This window comes from Bos javanicus, chromosome 9, assembly GCF_032452875.1.
Source record: "Bos javanicus breed banteng chromosome 9, ARS-OSU_banteng_1.0, whole genome shotgun sequence".
Classification (NCBI taxonomy): Eukaryota; Metazoa; Chordata; class Mammalia; order Artiodactyla; family Bovidae; genus Bos; species Bos javanicus.
Genome location: NC_083876.1, coordinates 166306 through 193472, shown reverse-complemented (window position 1 = coordinate 193472; position 27167 = coordinate 166306). Strand labels below are relative to the sequence as shown.

The following is a 27167-nucleotide window of genomic DNA, read 5'->3' as shown; positions in this document are numbered from 1 at the left end:
TTCATGTTCTCAGAAGCTATCATAAGTAATCATCCTTTTACTGTATGTTTTTCCAACATATATTTTCCAAAAACCAAAATTTTCATGTATTTATATTCAGAATGTTTATACTCAGTACATATTTTTCTTAGTAATTTAAAAAAATCAGCTATATAAACTATATATATATATATATATATATATATATTACCTCACTTGAAAGAGTACTTATAATTATTTTTTATTCCAATAAATTATTTTAACTCAAATTTGATTGACTACATGAAGAATTTAATCCATGACAGTGGAAAAACAAAAAGTTTACTCTGTGATGTAAATAAAGTTTAATGAGTGTTAAAATACTAAATATAACCAAAGAGGGTGGAAATTTAGAAGGGTTAGGAGAATTCACAAGACATAATATTTATATAAATTGGTACATATCTTACTACACTTTCACTAGAAACATACTATAGAACAAATCATGGAATCACCTTCTTTTGCTTCTTATAAGAAGGATTATCAAATTGAACTTAATAAAGTATATTATAAATGCTTATGAACCAATATTGAGGAAAGTTACCCCATGAAAGAGACCACAAGCCTAATTTAATATAGAATAGACCTCTTATGTAAAGATGCACAAATATTAAACAAGAAATATTCTTGTTCTTCACAGAGGTAAGGAAATGTAACAATCTCATGAAACAAAGTCCACATAGTCAAAGCTTTAGATTTTCCAGTAGTCATGTACAGATGTGAGAGTTGTACAATAAAGAAGGCTGAGCACTGAAGAATTGGTGCTTTCATATTGCAGTGCTGGAGAAGACTCTTGAGTTTCTTGGACTGCAAGGAGATCAAACCAGTCAATCCTAAAGGAAATCAACCCTGAATATTCATTGGAAGGACTGATACTGAAGGTGAAGCTCCATTACATTGGCCCCCTAATTGGAAGAGCCAACTCATTGAAAAAGACCCTGATGCTGGGAAAGATTGAGGGCAAGAGGAAAAGGGGGTGGCAGAGAATGAAATGGTTAGTTAACATCACTGATTCAATGGACATGAGTCTATCAAGCTTAGGGAGATGGCAAAGGACAGGGAAGCCTGGCATGCTGCAGTCCATTGGGATGCAAATAGTCGGAACTGACTTACCAACCGAACAACAACATTAAACAAACAGAAGTGGTTGGTAATCAAAATCTGCAATTATAAATACAAAATTTAAAGTGTCTGTGGGATACCTCAAGAGATTTATTTTTTCTGCATCACTGAGATATAATTGGCTTACAGCATTGTGTAAGTTTGTGGTGTACAATGTGTTATTTGACACACTTACACACTGCAGCACGATTACAAGTTAGCATGAGGTAATACCTCTATCAGTAGAAGGAGAAGGGAGTGGCAGAGGATAAGATGATTAGATAGCATCACGGATTCAATTGATATGAATTTGAACAAACTCTGGGCTTCCCTGGTGGCTCAGTGTAAAGAATCTGCCTGCCAATGCAGGAAATGCAGGTTTGATCCCTGGGTCAGCAATATCCCCTAGAAAAGGAAGTGGCAACCCACTCCAGTATTCTTGCCTGGGAAATCCCATGGACAGTGGAGCCTGGCTGGCTACAGTCCATGGGGTCGCAAATAGTCAGACATAACTTAGCAACTAAACAGTAAAGATGGGATATGGTGGAGGACAGAGAATCCTAGAGTGCTGTGATTTATGGCGTTGCAAAGACTTGAACTTGACTTAGTGAATGAACACCACCACCACCAATACCTCCATCATATTACCTTTTCTTTTGTGATGAAAACATTTAAATGCTGCTCTCTTAATTTTCAGGTATACACAGTACAGATTGCTAACTATAATCAAGGAAATTGATCTTAATTGGAATGTCCACTGGTACAGAGAATGAACTGATTCAAATAAAATATCAGGCTGATTTTGTAGGTTACTGAATTGCAAAGTGTGCTGAGTTAATAGGCTTTCTAGAGCTCATGTATGAAAGTAACTTCACTGATGAGAACAGAGCAGGACTCTAACCTCCTCCATGTGGTATGGAAACATCTGGGAAACATCAGATAATTGCTGAAGTCAAATCATTACACTACACTGAACAGCCTTGAAAGCACAATGTTTAATTTTTGTGTTGTGTGGTCAGTCATGTCCAATTCTTTGTGACCCCATGGAGTGTAGCCCACCAGGCTCCTCTGTCCATGGAATTTTCCAGCAAGAGTACTGGAGTGAGTTGCCATGTCCTTTTCCAGGGAAGGTTTAATTTTTCTTATGCCTTAGAAGTATATGGAGACTCAAACAGATAGATATTCTTATACACACACAAAAAAAATATGCATATGCTCAAACATACACATAGTCATGGGGAAGAATATTTATTCTTGTAGTTGAGAAAAGCAATAAACATTTAAACTCACCTTTTATGTCTACTGGGGCTTCCCTGGTGGCTCAGAGGATAAAGCATCTGCCTGCAATGCAGGAGACTCGGGTTTGATCCCTGGGTTGGGAAGATCCCCTGGAGAAGGAAATGGCAACCCACTCCAGTATTCTTGCCTGGAGAATCCCATGGACAGAGGAGCTTGGCAGGCTACAGTCCATGGGGTTGCAAAGAGTAGGACACAACTAAGTGACTTCACTTCACTTCACTTCTCTCACTTTATATCTACTATTCTTCCTTTCTCACATACAGCATACTCAATGTTCTTACTTGCTTGAATACTCTGTAGTGTCCTAATCAATTCTCCTGTATAATAACATTTACTTAATTATATTTATGATTAATCTCTCTTACTGAAAGAAGGCAGATGTTTTTCTTGCTTTGTATGCTAGTCTAATTACAGCACATTAAAGTGTTACTGGTGCATAAAAGGCCATCTCTAAAAGTACATTGAACTTATTTGTGCTTGCTATTCCACTTAAAGACACATAGAAAAATGTTTGAAGTCCAGAATCTAAGTGATAGGAATTATATTGTACGTAGGCTTTAAGAGGAAATGTTGCAAACATATTTCACATCTTTGTTCCTCAAACTGTAGATCAAGGGATTTAACATGGGGATAAATTTAACAAGGGTGTAAAATATAGATGCCATTTTATCAGTGTCAAAGGAGTGTTTGGACTCTGGTTGCACATACATAAATACCAAAGTCCCAAAGAACACTGTGACCACTGTCAGGTGGGATCCACAGGTAGAAAAAGCCTTGTGCCTAGCTTCTGCAGAGTTCATCCTGAGAATGGCTACATGGATGAGCAGATAAGTCATAAGAATTATTGGAAGGGAGAGAATCATATTAACACATGAGAAGATCAGAATGATCAGTTCAATTTCTTGTGTGTTTGAACAGAGGAAAGATATCAAGGGAAGACAGTTACAGTAGAAATGTTTGATGACATTGTAGCCATAGCAGGATAAATTAAAAATCTTTATAGTGACAGTAAGAGACACGGATGTGCTATAGAGGTAGGGGATTGCCACCAGTATCTGACACACCCTTTGTGACATGATGACTGTGTAAAGCAGGGGTTTACAGATGGCCACAAAGCGGTCATAGGACATTGCTGCCAGAATAAAAAGTTCACTTAAAATGAACATGATGAAGAAAGCCAGCTGTGTGGCACACCAATAATTTGAGATTGAATTTTGACCCAAAATAAAATTTGCCAACATTTTGGGTCCTACAGCTGTTGAATAGCTAACATCAGTAAGAGCCAGGTGTCTGAGAAAGAAGTACATGAGTGTCTGCAGCCTGGAGTCCACCTTAGTGAGGATGACCATGCCCAAGTTGCCCACCGCTGAGGTCACGTAGATGATGAGCAAGAGTCCAAACAATGGAGCCTGCAGCTCAGGGCAGTCTGTGATTCCTGTGAGGATGAGTTCATTTGGCACAGTTAGATTTTGTGTTTTCACGCAGGTTTATCAGGATATGTATTCTGTGTTGAGACATCAAACATAGTAAGCAGATTTCATGTATTATCACCTGGTAGATTTTTCATATGTGAAGCTTGTATAAGTAAAATATATCCTAACTTTCCAAAACAGGATATTTTTAAAAATCCCATATGCTATGTATAATAATATGCATAAATAAAGATAGAGACAGTCTGAAATATTCACTAGTTTTCAAATTGTCAACATCTGAAAAACAACTGAAAGGTTATTGCAACTGGAAGGTAAGTGGTACTTGCATATAATGGTCAATGGTCAGTTATGTTTATAAACATCTCATAACACCCCTTATCAGTCCAAAATCTCAGTAGTGCTAAAGCTGAAAAACCAGAATGTTATAGATGGTATATCTAGACATAAATACAGAGATAGATAAAAATCCTCTGTCTATGGGATTCTCCAGACAAGAATACAGGAGTGGATTGCCGTGTCCTCTCCAGGGAATCTTCCTGACCCAGGGATTGAACCTGTGTCTCTTATGTCTCCTGCATTGGCAGGCAGATTCTTTACCACTAGAGCCACCTAGGAAGCCCCATATAAATATATAGATACACATATAGGTGTGGATACCTATAGATACATAGATAAAGATACAGAAATGTATGCATCAGTTCAGTTCAGTTCAGTCGCTCAGTCGTGTCTCACTCTTTGCAACCCCATGAATCGCAGCACGCCAGGCCTCCCTGTCCATCACCAACTCCCGAGTTCACTCAGACTCACCTCCATCGAGTCAGTGACGCCATCCAGCCATCTTATCCTCTGTCATTCCCTTCTCCTCCTGCCCCCAATCCCTCCGAGCATCAGAGTCTTTTCCAATGAGTCAACTCTTCGAATGTATGCATAGAAGTACATTAGAATTGAAAAAAAATTAAAAGTGTGATACATATATAAATTTATACAAATATAAACATATGATACATATTTAAAGCTTTCTATTAGTCATTTATGTAATTGCAATCACTTTGTGATATTTATAAATTATACTTGATAATATCACTTAATCATATAGCTTAATATAAAAATTGTATTATTCAATTATATAAGAATTATGATAAAAATTAAAGCCATGCATTCCAAAAATGTACAGAACACACTGGGCTTCGCTGGTGGTTCAGATGGTAAAAATTCTGCCTGCAATGTGGGAGACCTGGGATTGATGCCTGGGTTGGGAGGATCCCATGGAGAAGGGAGTAGCTACCCACTCCAGTATTCTTGCCTGGAGATTTCCATGGACAGAGGAGCCTGGTTACAGTCCATGGGGTCACAAAGAGTTGGACACTTTCACTTCACTTTCATAGAACCTGCTATTTCAATACATAGTCCTAAAAATCCTTTATTTAGGTGATACAGACTGAAACAGTTAACAGACAACAAATATTGGACAGTTGTATAAATAAGAAAAATATAATAGATTGCAGCGAGAATTATCCCTCTATAAAAATATGTGAGGCATATATGTATATAGATATAATCTCTGCTATACTTTCTTTTATGTTATATACAAATGATTACTTTGGGCAAATAATTTATCTGAAAATCTTCATTTTCTTATGTGAAACTGATATTTCTTTACAGGGTGGTTGGGAGAGAAAAATGAAGATTAAAGGATTCAATATGTTTAGGCTACCTGGAAATCAGGTTAAATATATATATGCATATATATATGCATATATATACATATATATATATATATGTATTACAGGGTGACAATAACTTAGCTCAAAGAGAGTTTCTCTGTGTATTTGTGTGTCAGTTCTTCTGTACTGTGGCATTATGTTCTTTGTCAAGGCTATGATATAATGATCAATAGGTGAGGACTAGGTCAAGTACAATGGAGCACATTTAACTTACTCCAAGCCCTTCGCTATTCCCCTCTGTAGGACTAAAATTGGACCTCTGAAGTCCATAAAGTGGATTCTTTATTTTCTAGTTTTATTTACTATGTTAGCAAAAATGAAAGTTCATTATGATGCAAATTTTCCTAAAACATAATCTTTCCCTAGGAGCATTTTCACTATAATTGACATATACTAATTTGTATGTAACAACTCAAATACATGTAGTCATGCATGAACCCAGGAGAATGCGAGAAGATCTAAGTAAACTGAAAGAAAGAGGAGTCATTGGCATTTTTTCCACATAATGAAGATTCATTAAAAACTCCTTTTGGAAAAGAAGATGCTGTGCTTAAAAAAAAAAAATGTGTAAGGTTACTGTGTCACACAATGCTATTCTGTTGTTTAGTCACTAATTCCTTTCTGACTCTTTGTGACCCCATGGGTTGTATTCTGCCAGGCTCCTCTGTCCATGAGGTTTCCCAGGCAAGATTAGTGGAGTGGGTTGCCATTTCCTGACCCAGGGATAGGTCCTGCATTGACAGGTGGATACTTTACCACTGAGCCACCAGGGAAGCCCCACACAATACTGTAGATGTGAATAAAATACATTAAACAGATATACATGGATTAGGGGTGTTACTTAACTTTGTTTTGTATTTTAAGGCCACAAAACTCCACCAAATGATAATGTAATACAAAACACAAATCAACATTTTATAAAATCGAATAAAAATGTATCTGAATATAATAATAATAAACATAGTAAAATACACCAGAATAAGAGGTGGGCTTCCCTGGTGGCTCAGACGATAAAATATCTGTCTGCAATCCAGGAGACCTGAATTCAATCCCTGGGTTGGCAAGATCCCTTAGAAAATGGAATGGCTACCCACTCCAGTCTTCTTTCCTGGAGGATTTCATGGACAGAAGAGCCAGCGGGCTACAGTCCATGGGGTCTCAAAGAGTCAGATACATTTAAGCAACTAACTCGCTAAAGTAAGAGGTAGATGGCAGATCAAGGTAAGAGGATTATTAGGTGCAAAGTATTGTCAGCATAAATGCTTCCTTTAAAAAATATAAATAACATTGATTACAATAAATTTTCAGTGACTGAAATCTCTGAGTATTCTGTAAGAAAATTAATTTAAAAATTTTATAACATTAAGTATAAAATTGTTTATATTTAATTAGCATTTTGCTCACTTAAAATATTGTTTGCAATTTTAAGACCTCCTGATAGTCTTCCTGAACTTGATGCAGACAATTTTCTAATATCAGAAACATGAAATGTATATCAGTCAAAAGTTATTGTAGAGAAATATCTTCAGTAAATGTAATAAGTAGTATACACTTTGTTTTCTTGTTTTTTTCTTGTTTTCTTTTGTTTTGCAATTTCTTGTTTTTTTTTTTTTTTCTTGTTTTCTTTTGTTTTGCAATTCTGAAAAGCTAAAAAAAATCAGACTTTGTAAATTCTGATTTTCCTGTAAAGGTAAGAAAAGATAGAAGTGTTTTTGGTTCTTTTCTCACAAGCTTTATCATTCTATGAAAAGACCCAAATAGCTATCTCATAGTTTAGCATTTTTGTTAAAATCCTGATTGTCAATTTTTTAAAGCTGTGGCCCGTGATATAATTTTATCTAATTTGCTGTCAAGATTCCACTTGAAATTGAAGGACATGCTGAAAATTGCACCATTGCCATAAAACTAGGTACTTAAAAGCCTGCTAATAACCAAATAATGATTTCCACATCTCACTGTGAGGTGGAAATGCTCTTTTGTCCCATCAAGGGATCCAGAAATAATCATATTTATATACTGATGTACATAATCATTAAATATTAAATTATACTGAAACTGTCACAAAAAAACACCCAGAGCACTGAATGACTAAGAAGTCAGAAGAACATCACAATAAGAGATTGAATACATGAGGCTTCTTAATTTTGCCAGTTTCTAAATATTCATGCATTTTTGGCAGTGGTGGTATTTCAGTCGCTAAAGCATGTCTGACTCTTGTAACTCCATGGACTGTAGCCTGCCAGGCTTATCTGTCCAAGGGATTTCTCTGGCAAAAATGCTTGTGTGGGTTGCCATTTCTTTCTCCAGGGTATCTCCCTGACCCAGGAAATGAACCAGGGTTGATGCAGGCAGATTCTTTACCAGCTGGGCCACCACGGAAGCCCTCATGCATCGTTAGTTTTGCTTTACTGACTCTTAGTTTTGCCTTCCACTAGAGATATCATTATTTATATAAATGTGTATCATGATGATGTTTCAGAAATGCTTTTCAGCATTTAGTCTGTAAATCCATATGAATATTTTCAAAAAATTAATATGAAAAGAGAAGAGGATTCCTATTCCTGCTCAGGCATTACAGAGAGGTAGAAAGCTGAGAGAATTGAACCAGAAATGGTCTCATTTTTCTCAGGCGTTGCCAGTGAATTAATGTGAAATATTGAATTTGTCACTGAAATGCTGTCAACATATTGGAAACAAGACATCACATGAAATATTCTATCATTTTACCTGTAATGAAGTCTCTGTCATGACTCCCTCATGCGGCTCTCACGTGGCTAAGTGGAACAATTTATGGATTTCTTTCACCTTTTGATACTCTCCCTGAGGAGATGTCAAAGAATGTGCTGACCATCCCTAAAGTCCTGAGACCACAACAAAATATCTAGAGATTGTCTTTTCAATTTTCTAGGGCAATTATTTCTTTCTTCTTTATTCTTTCCTACTATTTTTTTTTTTTTTAACTCTTGGTTAACTTTCCTTTTGTAGTATACAAGTCTCTTAATTAAACCTATCATCTCTAGTGAATGCCCACTAAGTCTGCAAGTCCACAGTGGTCTTCTCAGATGAATGATGATATAGAAATGTTTAAGCACTGTCCTATTTCATTATCGAAAAATAGGAAATTAAAGATGGGTTTCTCAGGTGGCTCAGTAGTAAAGAATCCGTTTACCTAGCAGGAGACACAGGTTCTATTCCTGGGTCAGAAAGATCCCCAAGAGAAGGAAATTATAACCCACTCCAGAATTCTTACCTGGAAAATCTCATGGACACAGGATCCTGGTGGGTTACAATCCATGGTGTCCAAAAAGTTGGACACAACAGAGGGACTGAGCACATCTATGAAGTCTTCACCAGACCTAGATCCTAGATATAGATTTTCCCCTATTGTTTTATCTAAATATTTTATTTGTGGCTGTTATTTAGTTGCTAAGTCATGTCTGATTCTATTGTGAACCCATGGACTGTAGCCTGCCAGTCTCCTCTGTCCATGGAATTCTCCAGGCAAGAATACTGAGTGGATTGCCATTTCCTTCTCCAGGGAATCTTCCCAACCTGGTGTCTCCTGCACTACAGGCAGTCTCTTTACCACTGACCCACCAGGGAAGCCCTAAATGTTTCATAGTTTAGCATTTTACAGTTAAGTTGTTCTTCATTTTGAGTTAATTATTGTATTAGGTCAGATCAGATCAGTCACTCAGTCGTGTTCAACTCTCCACGACCCCATGAATCGCAGCATGCCAGGCCTCCCTGTCCATCACCAACTCCCAGAGTTCACTCAGACTCACGTCCATCGAGTCAGTGATGCCATCCAGCCATCTCATCCTCTGTCGTCCCCTTCTCCTCTTGCCCCCAATCCCTCCCAGCATCAGAATCTTCTCCAATGAGTCAACTCTTCGCATGAGGTGGCCAAAGTACTGGAGTTTCAGCTTTAGCATCAGTCCTTCCAAAGAAATCCCAGGGCTGATCTCCTTCAGAATGAACTGGTTGGATCTCCTTGCAGTCCAAGGGACTCTCAAGAGTCTTCTCGAACACCACAGTGCAAAAGCATCAATTCTTCGGCGCTCAGCCTTCTTCACAGTCCAACTCTCACATCCATACATGAACACAGGAAAAATCATAGCCTTGACTAGACAAACCTTTGTTGGCAAAGTAATATCTCTGCTTTTGAATATGCTATCTAGGTTGGTCATAACTTTCCTTCGAAGGAATAAGTGTCTTTTAATTTCATGGCTGCAGTCACCATCTGCAGTGATTTTGGAGCCCAGAAAAATAAAGTTTGACACTGTTTCCACTGTTTCCCCATCTATTTCCCATGAAGTGATGGGAGCAGATGCCATGATCTTCATTTTCTGAATGTTGAGCTTTAAGTCAACTTTTTCACTTATTAGGTCAACATTGTTTATTTGCTTGCTTATTTTTCCCTCTATATCCCTAATTACCTCAGCACAATGATTTTAAAAGGAAACACCCCTTCGTTTGAATTACCTTTGCAACTTTATGAGAAATTAGTTGAACTATTTATAGAAATCTATTTCTGTGTCGTCTATTCTGTTCCATTAATTTATATGTTTGTGTTTCTACCAATATCAAAATCTTGATTATTTGGTTATATAATTAATCTTAACATGAAGGAGTGTTTTTTCCTAGTTATACTAATTTTTTTTTCCAGTGGGATATTTTTATTTTTACACCAAATTTTAAAATGTGTTTTCATCTATGTTCTGCCCTTAACTTTTCAATAAAATTCAGTATAAAAACACCTCTCCTGCCGGGGACCAGCCCCGGCTGATCCAGGGTATTCGAAGGAGAGACGGCGTAGGCGAAGATCAGGAAACAATTGCTTAATTAAACGTTAATTAAGGATATAAAGAGTAATAGAATGAGGATAGCTCAGTAGGAAAATTCAGTGAAGAAAAGAGGCTGAAAAAAGGATAGCTCAGTGAGGAAATTCAGTGGAGAAAAGAGGCTGAATAATTCAGCCAGAAGGTAAGAGAAAGAACGACATGGTGAGACCAAGTTTCGGTGAACAAGGCCCGCACTTTATTTTTCAAAGTAGTTTTTATACCTTAAGTTATGCACAGAGGATAATGGGGGAAGGGGTAGAGTCAGGCAGCAAGCCAGGCTTTCTTCCTGCAAACTTAGCATATGCAAAAGTTAGGTGATTTGCATCATCTTCTGGCCCGGAGGCCTGTTAACATTTTAAGACCTTTTCTTCAGAAAACTTATTTTTCTCTAAAGGTGATTGGTCAGGAGCCACCCTCCAAAAGCATTAGATAAAGTTGCATTCCTGCAGAGCAAAGGTGTGGTGGGCTACAACAAGAAAAAGAATTAACTCAAGGGTCCCAGGTTACAAACATTAAAGCTACTATTTACACCAATTATATTAACCAATACACTGCCAGGGACACAGCAGGTAAGGGATATGGAAACTTAGCAGCAAACATTGGCCTGACAAGTGAAAATCCCTTCACCAATACAATTTCTAATCAATCTTTTAACTACTCAAAAGAATCTGTGTTTAGACAGTTTAGAACATCTCCTGCCTCTCACAGTTGGGAGGCTCTGAACAATCACATGTGGCCGGAAAAACCTATTCAGGCAGGCTAGAGGATTTCCAAAGGAGTTTGTAGGTTAAACACTGTCACACCCAGGAATTATTAACTGGAGCTGTAAGCTAACTCTTTTTCAGAGAGGTAGTGGGGGACAGCCCCCCGTAAAGTCAGAGGTGTAGGTGAAAGCACAAAGCAGAAAGTAGGCAGACTCTGGTTTTGGGGGTAGATTGCTCGAGAATTTCCAGGGAGACTCCTGAGGCTTGATCCCGCCTTTGCGTATGCCAAGCCTCCTTCCTCATGACCTTTGTCATGGGCGGAGTTCCTCACGCTGGCTACCGGCAGTGATAGAATTCCAGTTGAGCTATTCCAGATCCTGAAAAGTGCTGCACTCAATATGCAATATGCACTCAATATGCAATATGCCAGCTCCCGGCATCTCCCCCTTTTTTATTTCTTAAAACAGCCAGATGCAGCTCAGTCGCGAGCTTTTGAATGTTCTGCCGAAGAATCCTGACAATACAAGGAAGAATGATTATGAGAAGCAAAATTAGAACTAAAGATATTAGACAGAATGTTTTTTTCCAGAAGTAAAGTTAGAGAAGGTGTGAAAAAAGTCATTAGCTGCTCCAGCGGTGGTAAAATCCAGTTGAGAGTGTTCCAGGGTCTGTATTTGATTATGAAATTTCCCTAAGTCCAGGCCAATGTCAGAGCTGTTCCAAACACCTGAGATACGATTTTTGATTTTTTCCCATTCATAATCTGTCTCGTTTACCTTTAAAGATGTCACGCATATCCACCGGTAATCAGCGTGGCAAGACAGAGCCATTTTCACTTTTAAAGCCTGTAACTCAGTCCCAATATGCATTATTGCCTCTTCTAAGGCCTCTACTCTCATCTCCAATTTTCTATCTATAACTTTCTGTGTTGCTAGAGTTAAAGAAACATTTTTAGACATGGTATCAACATATTGGGCAGTATGCACTTGTTGAGTCAATGATATTGCTGCCGCAGTAACAGAAGTAATTGCTGCTATTAAAGCTGATATTCCTAAAATAAGTAAGCCCACAGATCGTCGTGATCACATTAAATCTTGTAGTTGTTGTAACACAGCAAGACTATAGTTAACATATCAATAAGTGGTTACATCATAAGATAAGGTGGACGTTGTAACACTACAAAGGAGCAAACATTATACTGAGGGTTTAAACAAGATGAGAGCATGCATTGTTCACAAGTCACTACATTGGGTCCACCAGTGAAAGTCACATGTACATTAAGTTTTCCAGAATCATTGGTAAAGAGAAAAACATAAGGAGAGGGTAGACAAGCCAAAACAGAATAAGTAGAATTATTTTCTGGTTGGAGTTCGCACTGCAGCAGCCCCGTCGGTCCCGCCGGGATCTTGATGTTTATCTTGCCTCCCCTTCCGGCGGGCTCCTCTTTTGTGATCGAAGCTATGGGGGAACTGGATGTCTGGGGGTCTGCAACATGGCGAATCAACCTGTCCTGGATCTAAATTGGAGAATCTTCATCCTGTGGAAAAATGCAAGCACATCCTCGACTGCTAGCTAATAATGGGTCAGGACCCTTCCATTGTCCTGAGAGAAGGTCCTTCCATTTGACTAATGGTTTTGCATTTAATTGCTCCAGGCATCAATGACGAAGCATTGCAGTAGTTCCAGCCAGATCAGTATTTAGAATATTTATTACGAAAAGAGCATGTTGCAAGATTTGATGGGGAGAACTATACTTAAACTCCCCTTCTTTTAGTTTTTGAATTTGGATTTTTAATGTTTGATGTGCTCTTTCCACAATGGCTTGTCCCTGGGGATTATAAGGGATGCCTGTATTATGTTTAATTTGAAACTTTATACAAAATTCCTGAAAAGACTTAGACGCAGGAGCATTGTCAGTTTTCAGAGCTTTTAGCAGGCTCAAATATGAAAAACAAGTAAAGAGATGTTGTATTACATCTTTAATTGCTTCCCCTGTATGAGCAGTTGCAATAATAAAATGAGAAAAGGTGTCTACAGTTAAAGAACAGTGGACAGTTTTCCAAATGAAGAAACATGAGTTAGATCCATTTGCCAGAGTACGTTAGGTTTGAGATCGCGAGTATTAACTCCCATAGGTAGACTATTATAAACAGTGGGGCAATATAAGCAAGAACGCACAATTTCTTGAGCAGTCTCTCTGGGAATGTGGAATTGATATCTTAAAGCAGTAGCGTATTGATGATGAAGTGAGTGAGAGGCTCTGGCCTCCTCAATCACAGTAGCCACTGTATTTCTGGTTAACAAGTTAGCCAAATCATTAAAGGCATTTTAAGGGCCGGGCAATCCGGAATGAGCCCGAATGTGTCCAATGAAAAATATTTTCTTTCTTTTCCAAATTTGTTGCTGTAATTTAGTTAACAAATTAAATATGGTAGTTTTACTTTCAGGCAAAACCGCAGTTTCAATGTGTGGAAACAACCTGACAATATACTGAGAATCAGAATAAAGGTTAAATTCCTCATCTGCAAACATAGCAAAAGCCTTTATGACTGTTGTTATTTCAGCGCTTTAAGCTGAAGTTTTCTGTGTTTCTAAAACTTTTTGGTGATTTTTAGTAACTATGGAGGCTTTACCATTTGCTGACCCGTCAGTAAAGGCTATCTGAGCATTTGGACTAGGAGATTGTTTACATCTGACAGGAAAAATAACTGGATGTCTGGATATAAAATTCAGCAAAACATGTGAGGGTAAATGATGCAAAATTTTGACCAAAATAGTTTCCTATAGCAATCTGCCAATTTTTATCAAACATTAGAAGAGCAACAAGTTGTTCCTTATTATATGGAATTACAATTTTTGATGGCTCTTTACCAAATAATTCAATGTTCCGCTTTTTTCCTTTAATATCAAAGTAGCTATCAATCCCGGATAAGAAGCCACTACATTTTTAGTTTGAGCGGGAAGATGGACCCACTCTAGGGGGCCGTTTTTTTATAAAACCAATTTTTTGTCTGGTTATCCCAGTTACACCTATGGGGGGGTTTTATGGCAAAGGAATTGTCAAGCAGTTGTCAATTTAATTTTTTAAAATTTTTTTAAAATTTACATTTTAACAACATAAATTTAGAGATATGTTAATTTAGGTCTAATGTTTAGTTTAGGTCTCTATAAATTTAAATAATAAATGTATAACCTCCTTATCTCATTTTGGTATACAGATATACCTAAATGTAAAATGTATTTATATATGGCAACAAGTATAAACTTATTGACATACAATATATATAAATCAATATACTTGAATTAACCTTATAATTAATATATTAATTCATATATATTACAGCAATACAACACGCACACAGCCAGCACCAACCAACACAAACCAATGTACTGCAATAATACATGTCACACATATATAATTATACAGCATACAGAACATATATCATCACAGCACATCAATCCATACCAATTAATATCAGCCACACACATTATATTACTGCAATATACATTTAATTATACAGTATATATATAATACATATATTGATTTATATACAAATTAAGTAAGTATAGATCTATAATTAGGCATACCTTTATTATGTTTTATTTATACCCATACCTAATTAGGCAAACTGTAGTTAGGCAAATATATTTATATTACGTATTTATAACAATATATAAAGTATTGTTAATTGTACCGCCTGTTGATAACTAAGAAATTGAGAAAACCCTTCTCTGAGTATCTCTTATTTGAGACAGCACGTCCCTCCCCCATAGGGTAAAGGGGAGCGTAGGAACTACATAGGGTTAGAAAGTTCCACAGGTATCCTCAAACTGCCAATCTAACATTTTTGAACTTTTAACTACTGTGGGGGCTTGAGGGCAAATGAAACAAAATTTGACCCCTGAAATCTATCAGGGCAACTTGCCAATCATCACTATTTTGTAGAAGACTTGCAGTTGATCCTTATTGAATGGAATTACTATATTTGCTACTCTTTTTTTTTTTTTCTAAAAAGTTTCACACTTCTTTTTTCCTCCTTTTATAATTAATTGTGCCACTGAGCTAGGATAAGATAAAACTATTTTTCTTGGGGTCACTGGTAGATGGAACCAATGGGCCTTTTTGTCACAATCACCCTGTAGGTGTATGTTTTGTTGGAAGAATAATTTAATCTCATCTTTTGGTAACATTAATCCTAATTAACTGATCATTTAAAGTCTCATCTACTTTAACAAGAGCCAACTCTGTCTCACTAGTCAACTTAGAACTGGAATTAGGGTCGCTTTTTAAGCAATTAAACAAAGGCTTTAAATCTGCAGTAGTCAGTTTTAAATGTGGGCATATCCAATTAATGTCCCCTAATAATTTTTGGAAATCATTTAAAGTTAGTAAACAATCTCTCCGCAGCTTCAAAGGGGCATTATCAGTTTTTAAAACTTTTGGCAGACTTAAATATGAGAAGCAAGTAAAGAGGTGTTGCACAACATGTTTATAAGCTTCTTCAGTTATCGTTTTGTAACCTAAATCTGATCTATAGCTTTTTAGATGACAAGCAACCATCTAATATTTGCTTGAATACTTCCAGCAACGGGGAACTCACTACTCTTCAAGGTTTTAAACTCTCCCTCACCTTTTTCTCTACAGCATTCCCACCCCGCATACCAGTTTCTCTAATCTCAACTCATTTTCAGTAGTATGTGTTGGCCAGGAGCTGGGTCAGTCTTTCCCAGCAATGTTAAGAGACGTCTGTTCCTGTGTCTAATAGCCCTGACATTTTACTTTCTTGAATTAAAAGATCTTTTAAAGGCCTTGGAGCTGTAATTTCCTGCACCCAAAAAGCTAGATCACTAGATCTAAACGCTCTGTGGCTCTTAGCTTGAGAAGTCAAGTTTTTTCCTGCCTGATAAGGTAAAAGCAAACACTGTGTTATTCTTTGACCTTTATAAATTTGCACAGTTTTGGTAAGCGGCGAGATCAAAACTATAATTTCTCCAATATAATCAGAATCTACCACACCATACACCACTGAAATTTCTTGAAAAGAAAGCGAGCTACACCCTAGCACAAGTCCTACAATGCCCTCAGGCAGGGGGCCAGCCACTCCCATTGGAATTGGAGCAACCGGCGTATCAGGGGTTAATATTGTTGCTAAATCCCCTTACCGGTCCGCTTTTTTCTTAGCCTGGGTGAGACCCCCCTGAGGGGGTTTTCTCCAAAGAGCGCGCTCTGCATATTGTGCACGCAGTCTGTTTTAAAATCTCCACTGTTCAAAAAACTTTTTATCTTCCTCAGGCTTAGGCAACACTTTGAGAGGCTTTGGGGGCAAAGTGGGGAACTCTTGGGCCCTGGAAGGCGCAAACGGAGGCGGCAGCAATGGCCTTAAATCAGAAAGTGGTCGTTAAGTTGTTTTTTTTTTTTTTTTAAGGTTTGCGCAGGGGGGGTGGGGGGGAGGGGGAGCTCGCCAGGGCACCTGGTCACAGCGTCTCTTACAGTCTCTCTCTTCCTCTCTTCCTGCTTTTCTCACTTTTTTCTCCCCCTTCATTTTTCGCTACCCTTCTCTTTCCTTCGTTTCTTTCCCTTTACCCTCTTTCTCTCTTTTTCTTCCCTCCTCCCTCTCTTTCTCTCTGTATCTCTTTTTCTAACTTCCTTTCTTCCTTTCTCAATCTTGCTGCATTCCCTGATTCCTTCCTTCTCTGTTCCTCTCTCCTTTTCACTCTTTAGCTTTTTCTCTATCTTTAGATCTTTCTCTATTTTTTCTTTTTTTTTTTTTTTTTTTTTTCTCTTTTTATTTATTTTTTTTGCTTGGGTGAGGCCCCCCTGAGGGGTTTTCTTCAAGGAGCAGGCTCTGTATATTGTGTATTTTTTAAAAGCTCCTTTGTTTAAGAGAAATCTTTTTTATCTTTTTCAGCCTTATGCAATGCTCTGGGAGACTTTGGATGTAAACTGGGGAATTTTTAGGCCCTGGGAGGTGCAAGCGGAGGTGGAGTAGTCGTCTTAAATCAGAAATTGTTGGATAAATTTTTAAAGGTTTGTGTAGAGGGGGAGGGAGCTCTCCAGGGCGCCCGGCCGCAGCGTCCTGTAAGCCCTCTCCTTCCTCCGGAGGTAGAGCACAGTCTCCCTCCTTTTCTTCGTCAATGGCAGAAAATATGATCTGCGCAGAAGGTGGAGACCCACTACCATCCACCGCTATAGCCTCTCCCATAGACTATCCCACGGCCTCATGACGAGGGTCCAGAACATTTTTAATCATATTTATAGGATAAGTTTTTAGTTGTTTTTTTTACCTTCACCCAAGTATCTAAATTAACAGTAGCCTCTTTAACAGTTTCAAGATTACTTGTATAAAGAGTTGCCATTCTTAGTTTCAGTGTTACCCATGTCAGAAAATTAAGTATAATAGAAGATAAAGCTTTTAGCTTTTAAAAGATCAGGCTCTTCTTTGGCCTTTTAACTTCAGAAACTGTTTTCTTTCTCTAAGTCTAACTCTTTAACACTTTCAACACTTCCCACTCCTCTCGCCCTGTCTATCCTACAGGGGGGTCCGCGGCACCCTTGAGTGGGGTCCTAGCCGTCCCGAACACTGGAAGAACAATAGGGCTGGTGACCCAGATTGTTCCGGGGGAGGAACAGTAGGCTGATGGCCCGAACTGTTCCAAGGGAGGAGCAGTAGGGCTGGTCACCCAAACTGCTCCGTGGGGGAACAAGAGGGCTGGTCACCCAGTTGTTCCGAGAACGGGGAGCAATAGGGCTGATGGCTCTGATTGCTTTGGGGAGCTTACCTTCGAAAATCCCTGTTTCGGGCGCCACCTGCCGGGGACCAGCCCCGGCTGATCCAGGGTATTCGAAGGAGAGACGGCGTAGGCGAAGATCAGGAAACAATTGCTTAATTAAACGTTAATTAAGGATATAAAGAGTAATAGAATGAGGATAGCTCAGTAGGAAAATTCAGTGAAGAAAAGAGGCTGAAAAAAGGATAGCTCAGTGAGGAAATTCAGTGGAGAAAAGAGGCTGAATAATTCAGCCAGAAGGTAAGAGAAAGAACGACATGGTGAGACCAAGTTTCGGTGAACAAGGCCCGCACTTTATTTTTCAAAGTAGTTTTTATACCTTAAGTTATGCACAGAGGATAATGGGGGAAGGGGTAGAGTCAGGCAGCAAGCCAGGCTTTCTTCCTGCAAACTTAGCATATGCAAAAGTTAGGTGATTTGCATCATCTTCTGGCCCGGAGGCCTGTTAACATTTTAAGACCTTTTCTTCAGAAAACTTATTTTTCTCTAAAGGTGATTGGTCAGGAGCCACCCTCCAAAAGCATTAGATAAAGTTGTATTCCTGCAGAGCAAAGGTGTGGTGGGCTACAACAAGAAAAAGAATTAACTCAAGGGTCCCAGGTTACAAACATTAAAGCTACTATTTACACCAATTATATTAACCAATACACTGCCAGGGACACAGCAGGTAAGGGATATGGAAACTTAGCAGCAAACATTGGCCCAACAAGTGAAAATCCCTTCACCAATACAATTTCTAATCAATCTTTTAACTACTCAAAAGAATCTGTGTTTAGACAGTTTAGAACATCTCCTGCCTCTCACAGTTGGGAGGCTCTGAACAATCACATGTGGCCGGAAAAACCTATTCAGGCAGGCTAGAGGATTTCCAAAGGAGTTTGTAGGTTAAACACTGTCACACCCAGGAATTATTAACTGGAGCTGTAAGCTAACTCTTTTTCAGAGAGGTAGTGGGGGACAGCCCCCCGTAAAGTCAGAGGTGTAGGTGAAAGCACAAAGCAGAAAGTAGGCAGACTCTGGTTTTGGGGGTAGATTGCTCGAGAATTTCCAGGGAGACTCCTGAGGCTTGATCCCGCCTTTGCGTATGCCAAGCCTCCTTCCTCATGACCTTTGTCATGGGCGGAGTTCCTCACGCTGGCTACCGGCAGTGATAGAATTCCAGTTGAGCTATTCCAGATCCTGAAAAGTGCTGCACTCAATATGCAATATGCACTCAATATGCAATATGCCGGCTCCCGGCACTCTGCACTAAATCTTGCTGAGGTTTTATTTAGGTTTGCATTAAATCTATGGATCAATTTGGGAAGAATTTTATCTTAAGTATACTGATCTGAGCTAAATATATCTACTAAATTATTAAAATCTTTGATTTTTAAAATTAGGATTTGTACTTTTCAGCATACAGATCCTGTGCAGGCTTTGTTAGTTTTTATGTACATTTTCATTAGATATGAAGTGACTGTAAATGGTCTTGTTTTATTAATATCTATCCCTGGTGGCTCAGACAGTAAAGCATCTGCCTACAATGCAAAAGACCTGGGTTCAATCCCTGGGTTGGGAAGATCTCCTGGAGAAGGAAATGGCAACCCACTCCAGTATTCTTGCCTGGAAAATCCCATGGATGGAGGAGCCTGGTAGGCTACAGTTCATGGGGTTGCAGAGAGTCGGACACAACTGAGCGACTTCACTCACTCATATATATATATATATATATATGTATATATATATATATTTATATTTATATACTTTTTGTTAATCACATATCTGGCCTCCTTTGTGATCTCATGTTTTGCAGATTATTTTATTTTCCTCAGTTTTGTGGAAATTTTCTATAAGAAAGCATATCTTTTGCAAATAGGGATGTTTTCATTTCTTTCTATGAAATTTCTATGAATTTTATTAGTGTTTTTTTCTTTTATTTTCTCTTTTTCCTTACACTCGGACACTACTGAAGCAGTTAACCATTTCACTTTCACTTTTCTGGGAATGTAAAAGCAATAATTTCAATGAGCCCAGACTCTTGCATATTTCCATTCATAGAAAGATGCTAATTCATTAATTTGAGATGTCTGCTTTTTCTTTAATTTAACAATAATCTGATAATCTGATGACATTCCAACTACACATGTTTTGGTTTAAGTGTCTAGGATAACATTTTTTAGAACATTGACTCTAAATTTGAATGTCATCCAATGAGGTATGTGATTTGTTTGAACCTTCACTGCTTCATCTCAGCAATCAATTTGGTACTGAAAGCTCATTGCAGGTCAAATGTAATATGAAAGTAACACCTAAAGACAAAGTTGGAGTATTCAACCTCATGTTTTAAAAATATATATCAAATTTAGCATAAAAGTGATTACACTCATTGAGTACTTTAGAATCATACTTTGTTTATTCATCCATTCATTTGTTCAGTCACTAAATGGTTTCCCACTCTTTTCAGCCTCATGGGCTGTAGTCTGTCAGGCTCCTCTGGCCATGAGATTTTTCCAGGCAAGAATACTGGAGTGGGTTGCCATTTTCTTCTCCAGGGGATCTTCTGGACCTGGAGATGGAACTCAGGTCTCCTACACTGGCAGGAGGATTCTTTACCACTGAGGCACCTGGGAAGGCTCAAGCTTTTTTATTAACTCATAAGTATTAATAATAGGCCTTTGTATGGCATTATCTAAGGATTTCCCTGGTGACTCAGTGGTAAAGAACCCACCTGCTAATGCAAAAGACTTAGGTTCAATCCCTGGGTCAGGAAGATCTCCTGGAGAAAGAAATGGCAACCCACTCCATATTCTTGCCTGGGAAATCCCATTAACAGAAGAAGTTCGACAGGCTGTAGTCCATGGGGTTGTAAAAGAGTAAACACACTTAGTGACTAAACAATGATGACATGGCTTATCTATGGAAGCAAGAGACATTCTAAAAGAAGGGCAAAATATGCCGCTTCTTCCCCCAAGGTCCAGATTTCCTTCCAAAGATAGCCTAAGAAAGCAAAGTCCTTTGTGTGCCTTCAGCCACAGAATTACAAAGCTGTGACAACAGGTAGGCAATACTGGGATTGGATTTTTCCAGAACTGGATATTTTCCAGCAATGAAGATAAAAGTGACAAAGTTCTCTTATGGATTGGAACTTGTTCTTAAGACTAACTCCCCTGAGAACTGGTATGGTTGGACAAGGGAATGCTGCCTGTCACTTCATGACTCTGGCCCCAGCCAGCTGGCTTGCCTTGATACAAGTCTGACAACCAGCATCTTCAGCCAGCAGAAACCAGAGGGAATGTCCCCACTGGTTACAAGGTCTCAGGACAGAAATAAGATGAAAAGAGAACTTGAAAGTCTATCCTTTCTCCACAAAAATGGCTTTTTTCTGTTTTTCTCTTTTACTTGTGGAACATTAATTGTTCATATACAAATGAGTCCATTTCTGATCTATCACTATCTTTTCATTGATACATATTGCCAATTTTTATATCAGGAGCAGACTTAAAAAAATAATTGTAGCTTTGGAATAAGACTGGATATCATTACTGCTTGTCTTAATGTTCATATTACAAGTTTATTACACTTTTTAAAGTTAGTTCAGCTATTCTAGATCTTTTTCTCTGTATGGTTTGATTTTAGCTCCTTTATGTATTTTGGTTTTAGCTTCTCAATTCTTATCAAAAAAGAATTTCTGCTTAAATTTTAATTGTGTTTGATTTGAGAAATTGTTATATTTAGCTAATATTGAATAAATCAGTAAATAAATATGGTAAGATCTCATTTGTTTATGCCTCCATTAATATCTTTCAGGAATATTTTCTAATTTTTACCATAAAGGCTTGCATATTTGTATATATCTTCAAGCATTTCATAACTATGATGAATTTAAAACAGGTATTTAACAATTTAACAAGGCTATGATTTTTCCAGTAGTCATATATGGATATGAGAGTTGGACCATAAAGAAGGCAGAGAGCCTAAGAATCAATGCCTTTGCATTGTGGTGTTGGAGAAGACTCTTGAGAGTCCCTTGGACTGCAAGAGATCAAATCAGTCAGTCCTAAAGGAAATCAACCCTGAAGGACTGATGCTGAAGATGAAGCTCCAAAACTCTGGCCAGCTGATGTGAAGAGCTGACTCATTGGAAAAGACCCTGATACTGGGAAAAATTGAAGACAGAAGGAGAAGAGGGTCACAGAGGATAAGATGGTTGGATGGCATCAGCAATTCAATGGACATGAGCTTGGCATACTCCAGGAGATGATGAGGGAGAGAACGGCCTGGCGTACTGCAGTCCATAGGGTCACAAAGAGTCAGACACGATTTGTCAACTGAACAATAAAAACAACTTTTAACAATTCCATTTCTTTTTTTTTTTATTCTTCCAATTTTATTTTATTTTTAAACTTTACATAATTGTATTAGTTTTGCCAAATATCAAAATGAATCCGCCACAGGTATACATGTGTTCCGCATCCCGAACCCTCCTCCCTCCTCCCTCCCCATACCATCCCTCTGGGCCGTCCCAGTGCACCAGCCCCAAGCATCCAGCATCATGCATCGAACCTGGACTGGCAACTCGTTTCCTACATGATATTTTACATGTTTCATTGCCATTCTCCCAAATCTTCCCACCCTCTCCCTCTCCCACAGAGTCCATAAGACTGTTCTATACATCAGTGTCTCTTTTGCTGTCTCGTACACCGGGTTATTGTTACCATCTTTCTAAATTCCATATATATACGTTAGTATACTGTATTTATGTTTTTCCTTCTGGCTTACTTCACTCTGTATAATAGGCTCCAGTTTCATCCACCTCATTAGAACTGATTCAAATGTATTCTTTTTAATGGCTGAGTAATACTCCATTGTGTATATGTACCACAGCTTTCTTATCCATTCATCTGCTGATGGACATCTAGGTTGCTTCCATGTCTTGGCTATTATAAACAGTGCTGCGATGAACATTGGGGTACACGTGTCTCTTTCCCTTCTGGTTTCCTCAGTGTGTATGCCCAGCAGTGGGGTTGCTGGATCATAAGGCAGTTCTATTTCCAGTTTTTTAAGGAATCTCCACACTGTTCTCCATAGTGGCTGTACTAGTTTGCATTCCCACCAACAGTGTAAGACGGTTCCCTTTTCTCCACACCCTCTCCAGCATTTATTATTTGTAGACTTTTGGATCGCAGCCATTCTGACTGGTGTGAAATGGTACCTCATAGTGGTTTTGATTTGCATTTCTCTGATAATGAGTGATGTTGAGCATCTTTTCATGTGTTTGTTAGCCATCTGTATGTCTTCTTTGGAGAAATGTCTATTTAGTTCTTTGGCCCATTTTTTGATTGGGTCGTTTATTTTCCTGGAGTTGAGCTGTAGGAGTTGCTTGTATATTTTTGAGATAGTTGTTTGTCGGTTGCTTCATTTGCTATTATTTTCTCCCATTCTGAAGGCTGTCTTTTCACCTTGCTAATAGTTTCCTTTGATGTGCAGAAGCTTTTAAGGTTAATTAGGTTCCATTTGTTTATTTTTGCTTTTATTTCCAATATTCTGGGAGGTGGGTCATAGAGGATCCTGCTGTGATGTATGTCGGAGAGTGTTTTGCCTATGTTCTCCTCTAGGAGTTTTATAGTTTCTGGTCTTACGTTTAGATCTTTAATCCATTTTGAGTTTATTTTTGTGTATGGTGTTAGAAAGTGGTCCAGTTTCATTCTTTTACAAGTGGTTGACCAGATTTCCCAGCACCACTTGTTAAAGAGATTGTCTTTAATCCATTGTATATTCTTGCCTCCTTTGTCAAAGATAAGGTGTCCATATGTGCGTGGATTTATCTCTGGGCTTTCTATTTTATTCCATTGATCAATATTTCTGTGTTTGTGCCAGTACCATACTGTCTTGATAACTGTGGCTTTGTAGTAGAGCCTGAAGTCAGGTAGGTTGATTCCTCCAGTTCCATTCTTCTTTCTCAAGATCGCTTTGGCTATTCGAGGTGTTTTGTATTTCCATACAAATTGTGAAATTATTTGTTCTAGCTCTGTGAAGAATACCGTTGGTAGCTTGATAGGGATTGCGTTGAATCTATAAATTGCTTTGGGTAGTATACTCATTTTCACTATATTGATTCTTCCAATCCATGAACATGGTATATTTCTCCATCTATTAGTGTCCTCTTTGATTTCTTTCACCAGTGTTTTATAGTTTTCTATATATAGGTCTTTAGTTTCTTTAGGTAGATATATTCCTAAGTATTTTATTCTTTCCGTTGCAATGGTGAATGGAATTGTTTCCTTAATTTCTCTTTCTGTTTTCTCATTATTAGTGTATAGGAATGCAAGGGATTTCTGTGTGTTGATTTTATATCCTGCAACTTTACTGTAGTCATTGATTATTTCTAGTAATTTTCTGGTGGACTCTTTAGGGTTTTCTATGTAGAGGATCATGTCATCTGCAAATAGTGAGAATTTTACTTCTTCTTTTCCAATTTGGATTCCTTTTATTTCTTTTTCTGCTCTTATTGCTGTGGCCAAAACTTCCAAAACTATGTTGAATACTAATGGTGAAAGTGGGCACCCTTGTCTTGTTCCTGACTTTAGAGGAAATGCTTTCAATTTTTCACCATTGAGGATAATGTTTGCAGTGGGTTTGTCATATATAGCTTTTATTATGTTGAGGTATGTTCCTTCTATTCCTGCTTTCTGGAGAGTTTTTATCATAAATGGATGTTGAATTTTGTCAAAGGCTTTCTCTGCATCTATTGAGATAATCATATGGTTTTTATTTTTCAATTTGTTAATGTGGTGTATTACATTGATTGATTTGCGGATATTGAAGAATCCTTGCATCCCTGGGATAAAGCCCACTTGATCATGGTGTATGATCTTTTTAATGTGTTGTTGGATTCTGATTGCTAGAATTTTGTTAAGGATTTTTGCATCTATGTTCATCAGTGATATTGGCCTGTAGTTTTCTTTTTTTGTGGGATCTTTGTCAGGTTTTGGTATTAGGGTGATGGTGGTCTCATAGAATGAGTTTGGAAGTTTACCTTCCTCTGCAATTTTTTGGAAGAGTTTGAGCAGGATAGGTGTGAGCTCTTCTCTAAATTTTTGGTAGAATTCAGCTGTGAAGCCGTCTGGACCGGAGCTTTTGTTTGCTGGAAGATTTTTGATTACAGTTTCAATTTCCATGCTTGTGATGGGTCTGTTAAGATTTTCTATTTCTTCCTGGTCCAGTTTTGGAAAGTTGTACTTTTCTAAGAATTTGTCCATTTCTTCCACGTTGTCCATTTTATTGGCATATAATTGTTGATAGTAGTCTCTTATGATCCTTTGTATTTCTGTGTTGTCTGTTGTGATCTCTCCATTTTCGTTTCTAATTTTATTGATTTGATTTTTCTCCCTTTGTTTCTTGATGAGTCTGGCTAATGGTTTGTCAATTTTATTTATCCTTTCAAAGAACCAGCTTTTGGTTTTGTTGATTTTTGCTATGGTCTCTTTTGTTTCTTTTGCATTTATTTCTGCTCTAATTTTTAAGATTTCTTTCCTTCTACTAACCCTGGGGTTCTTCATTTCTTCCTTTTCTAGTTGCTTTAGGTGTAGAGTTAGGTTATTTATTTGACTTTTTTCTTGTTTCTTGAGGTGTGCCTGTATTGCTATGAACTTTCCCCTTAGGACTGCTTTTACCGTGTCCCACAGGTTTTGGGTTGTTTTGTTTTCATTTTCATTCGTTTCTATGCAAATTTTGATTTCTTTTTTGATTTCTTCTGTGATTTGTTGGTTATTCAGCAGTGTGTTGTTCAGCCTCCATATGTTGGAATTTTTAATAGTTTTTCTCCTGTAATTGAGATCTAATCTTACTGCATTGTGGTCAGAGAAGATTCTTAGAATGATTTCTATTTTTTTGAATTTACCAAGGCTAGCTTTATGGCCCAGGATGTGATCTATCCTGGAGAAGGTTCCATGTGCGCTTGAGAAAAAGGTGAAATTCATTGTTTTGGAATGAAATGACCTATAGATATCAATTAGGTCTAACTGGTCTATTGTATCGTTTAAGGTTTGTGTTTCCTTGTTAATTTTCTGTTTAGTGGATCTATCCATAGGTGTAAGTGGGGTATTAAAGTCTCCCACTATTATTGTGTTATTGTTAATTTCTCCTTTCATACTTGTTAGCATTTGTCTTACGTACTGTGGTGCTCCCATGTTGGGTGCATATATATTTATAATTGTTATATCTTCTTCTTGGATTGATCCTTTGATCATTATGTAGTGACCTTCTTTGTCTCTTTTCACAGCCTTTGTTTTAAAGTCTATTTTATCTGATATGAGTATTGCTACTCCTGCTTTCTTTTGGTCCCTATTTGCATGGAAAATCTTTTTCCAGCCCTTCACTTTCAGTCTGTATGTGTCCCCTGTTTTGAGGTGGGTCTCTTGTAGACAACATATGTAGGGGTCTTGTTTTTGTATCCATTCAGCCAGTCTTTGTCTTTTGGTTGGGGCATTCAACCCATTTACATTTAAGGTAATTACTGATAAGTATGTTCCCGTTGCCATTTACTTTATTGTTTTGGGTTCGAGTTTATACACCGTTTTTGTGTTTCCTGTCTAGAGAATATCCTTTAGTATTTGTTGGAGAGCTGGTTTGGTGGTGCAGAATTCTTTCAGCTTTTGCTTGTCTGAAAAGCTTTTGATTTCTCCTTCATACTTGAATGAGATTCTTGCTGGGTACAATAATCTGGGCTGTAGGTTATTTTCTTTCATCATTTTAAGTATGTCTTGCCATTCCCTCCTGGCTTGAAGAGTTTCTATTGAAAGATCAGCTGTTATCCTTATGGGAATTCCCTTGTGTGTTATTTGTTGTTTTTCCCTTGCTGCTTTTAATATTTGTTCTTTGTGTTTGATCTTTGTTAATTTGATTAATATGTGTCTTGGGGTGTTTCTCCTTGGGTTTATCCTGTTTGGTACTCTCTGGGTTTCTTGGACTTGGGTGATTATTTCCTTCCCCATTTTAGGGAAGTTTTCCACTATTATCTCCTCAAGTATTTTCTCATGGTCTTTCTTTTTGTTGTCTTCTTCTGGAACCCCTATGATTCGAATGTTGTAGCGTTTAATATTGTCCTGGAGGTCTCTGAGATTGTCCTCATTTCTTTTAATTCGTTTTTCCTTTATCCTCTCTGATTCATTTATTTCTACCATTCTATCTTCTAATTCACTAATCCTGTCTTCTGCCTCAGTTATTCTACTATTTGTTGCCGCCAGAGTGTTTTTAATTTCACTTATTGCATTA

The 27167-nt window shown here is 37.9% G+C and overlaps 1 protein-coding gene across 1 annotated transcript; it reads right to left on the bottom strand.

Annotated features, from left to right (window-relative positions):
• Window positions 1–2975: 2975 nt before the first annotated feature.
• Window positions 2976–3902, bottom strand: LOC133254476 (olfactory receptor 8K3-like; the record flags this gene model as incomplete). The annotated part of the gene is made up of 1 exon (XM_061428705.1): window positions 2976–3902. A coding segment is annotated over one exon (927 nt), but the record flags the coding sequence as incomplete, so codon positions are not given.
• Between the last annotated feature and the right edge of the window lie 23265 nt (window positions 3903–27167).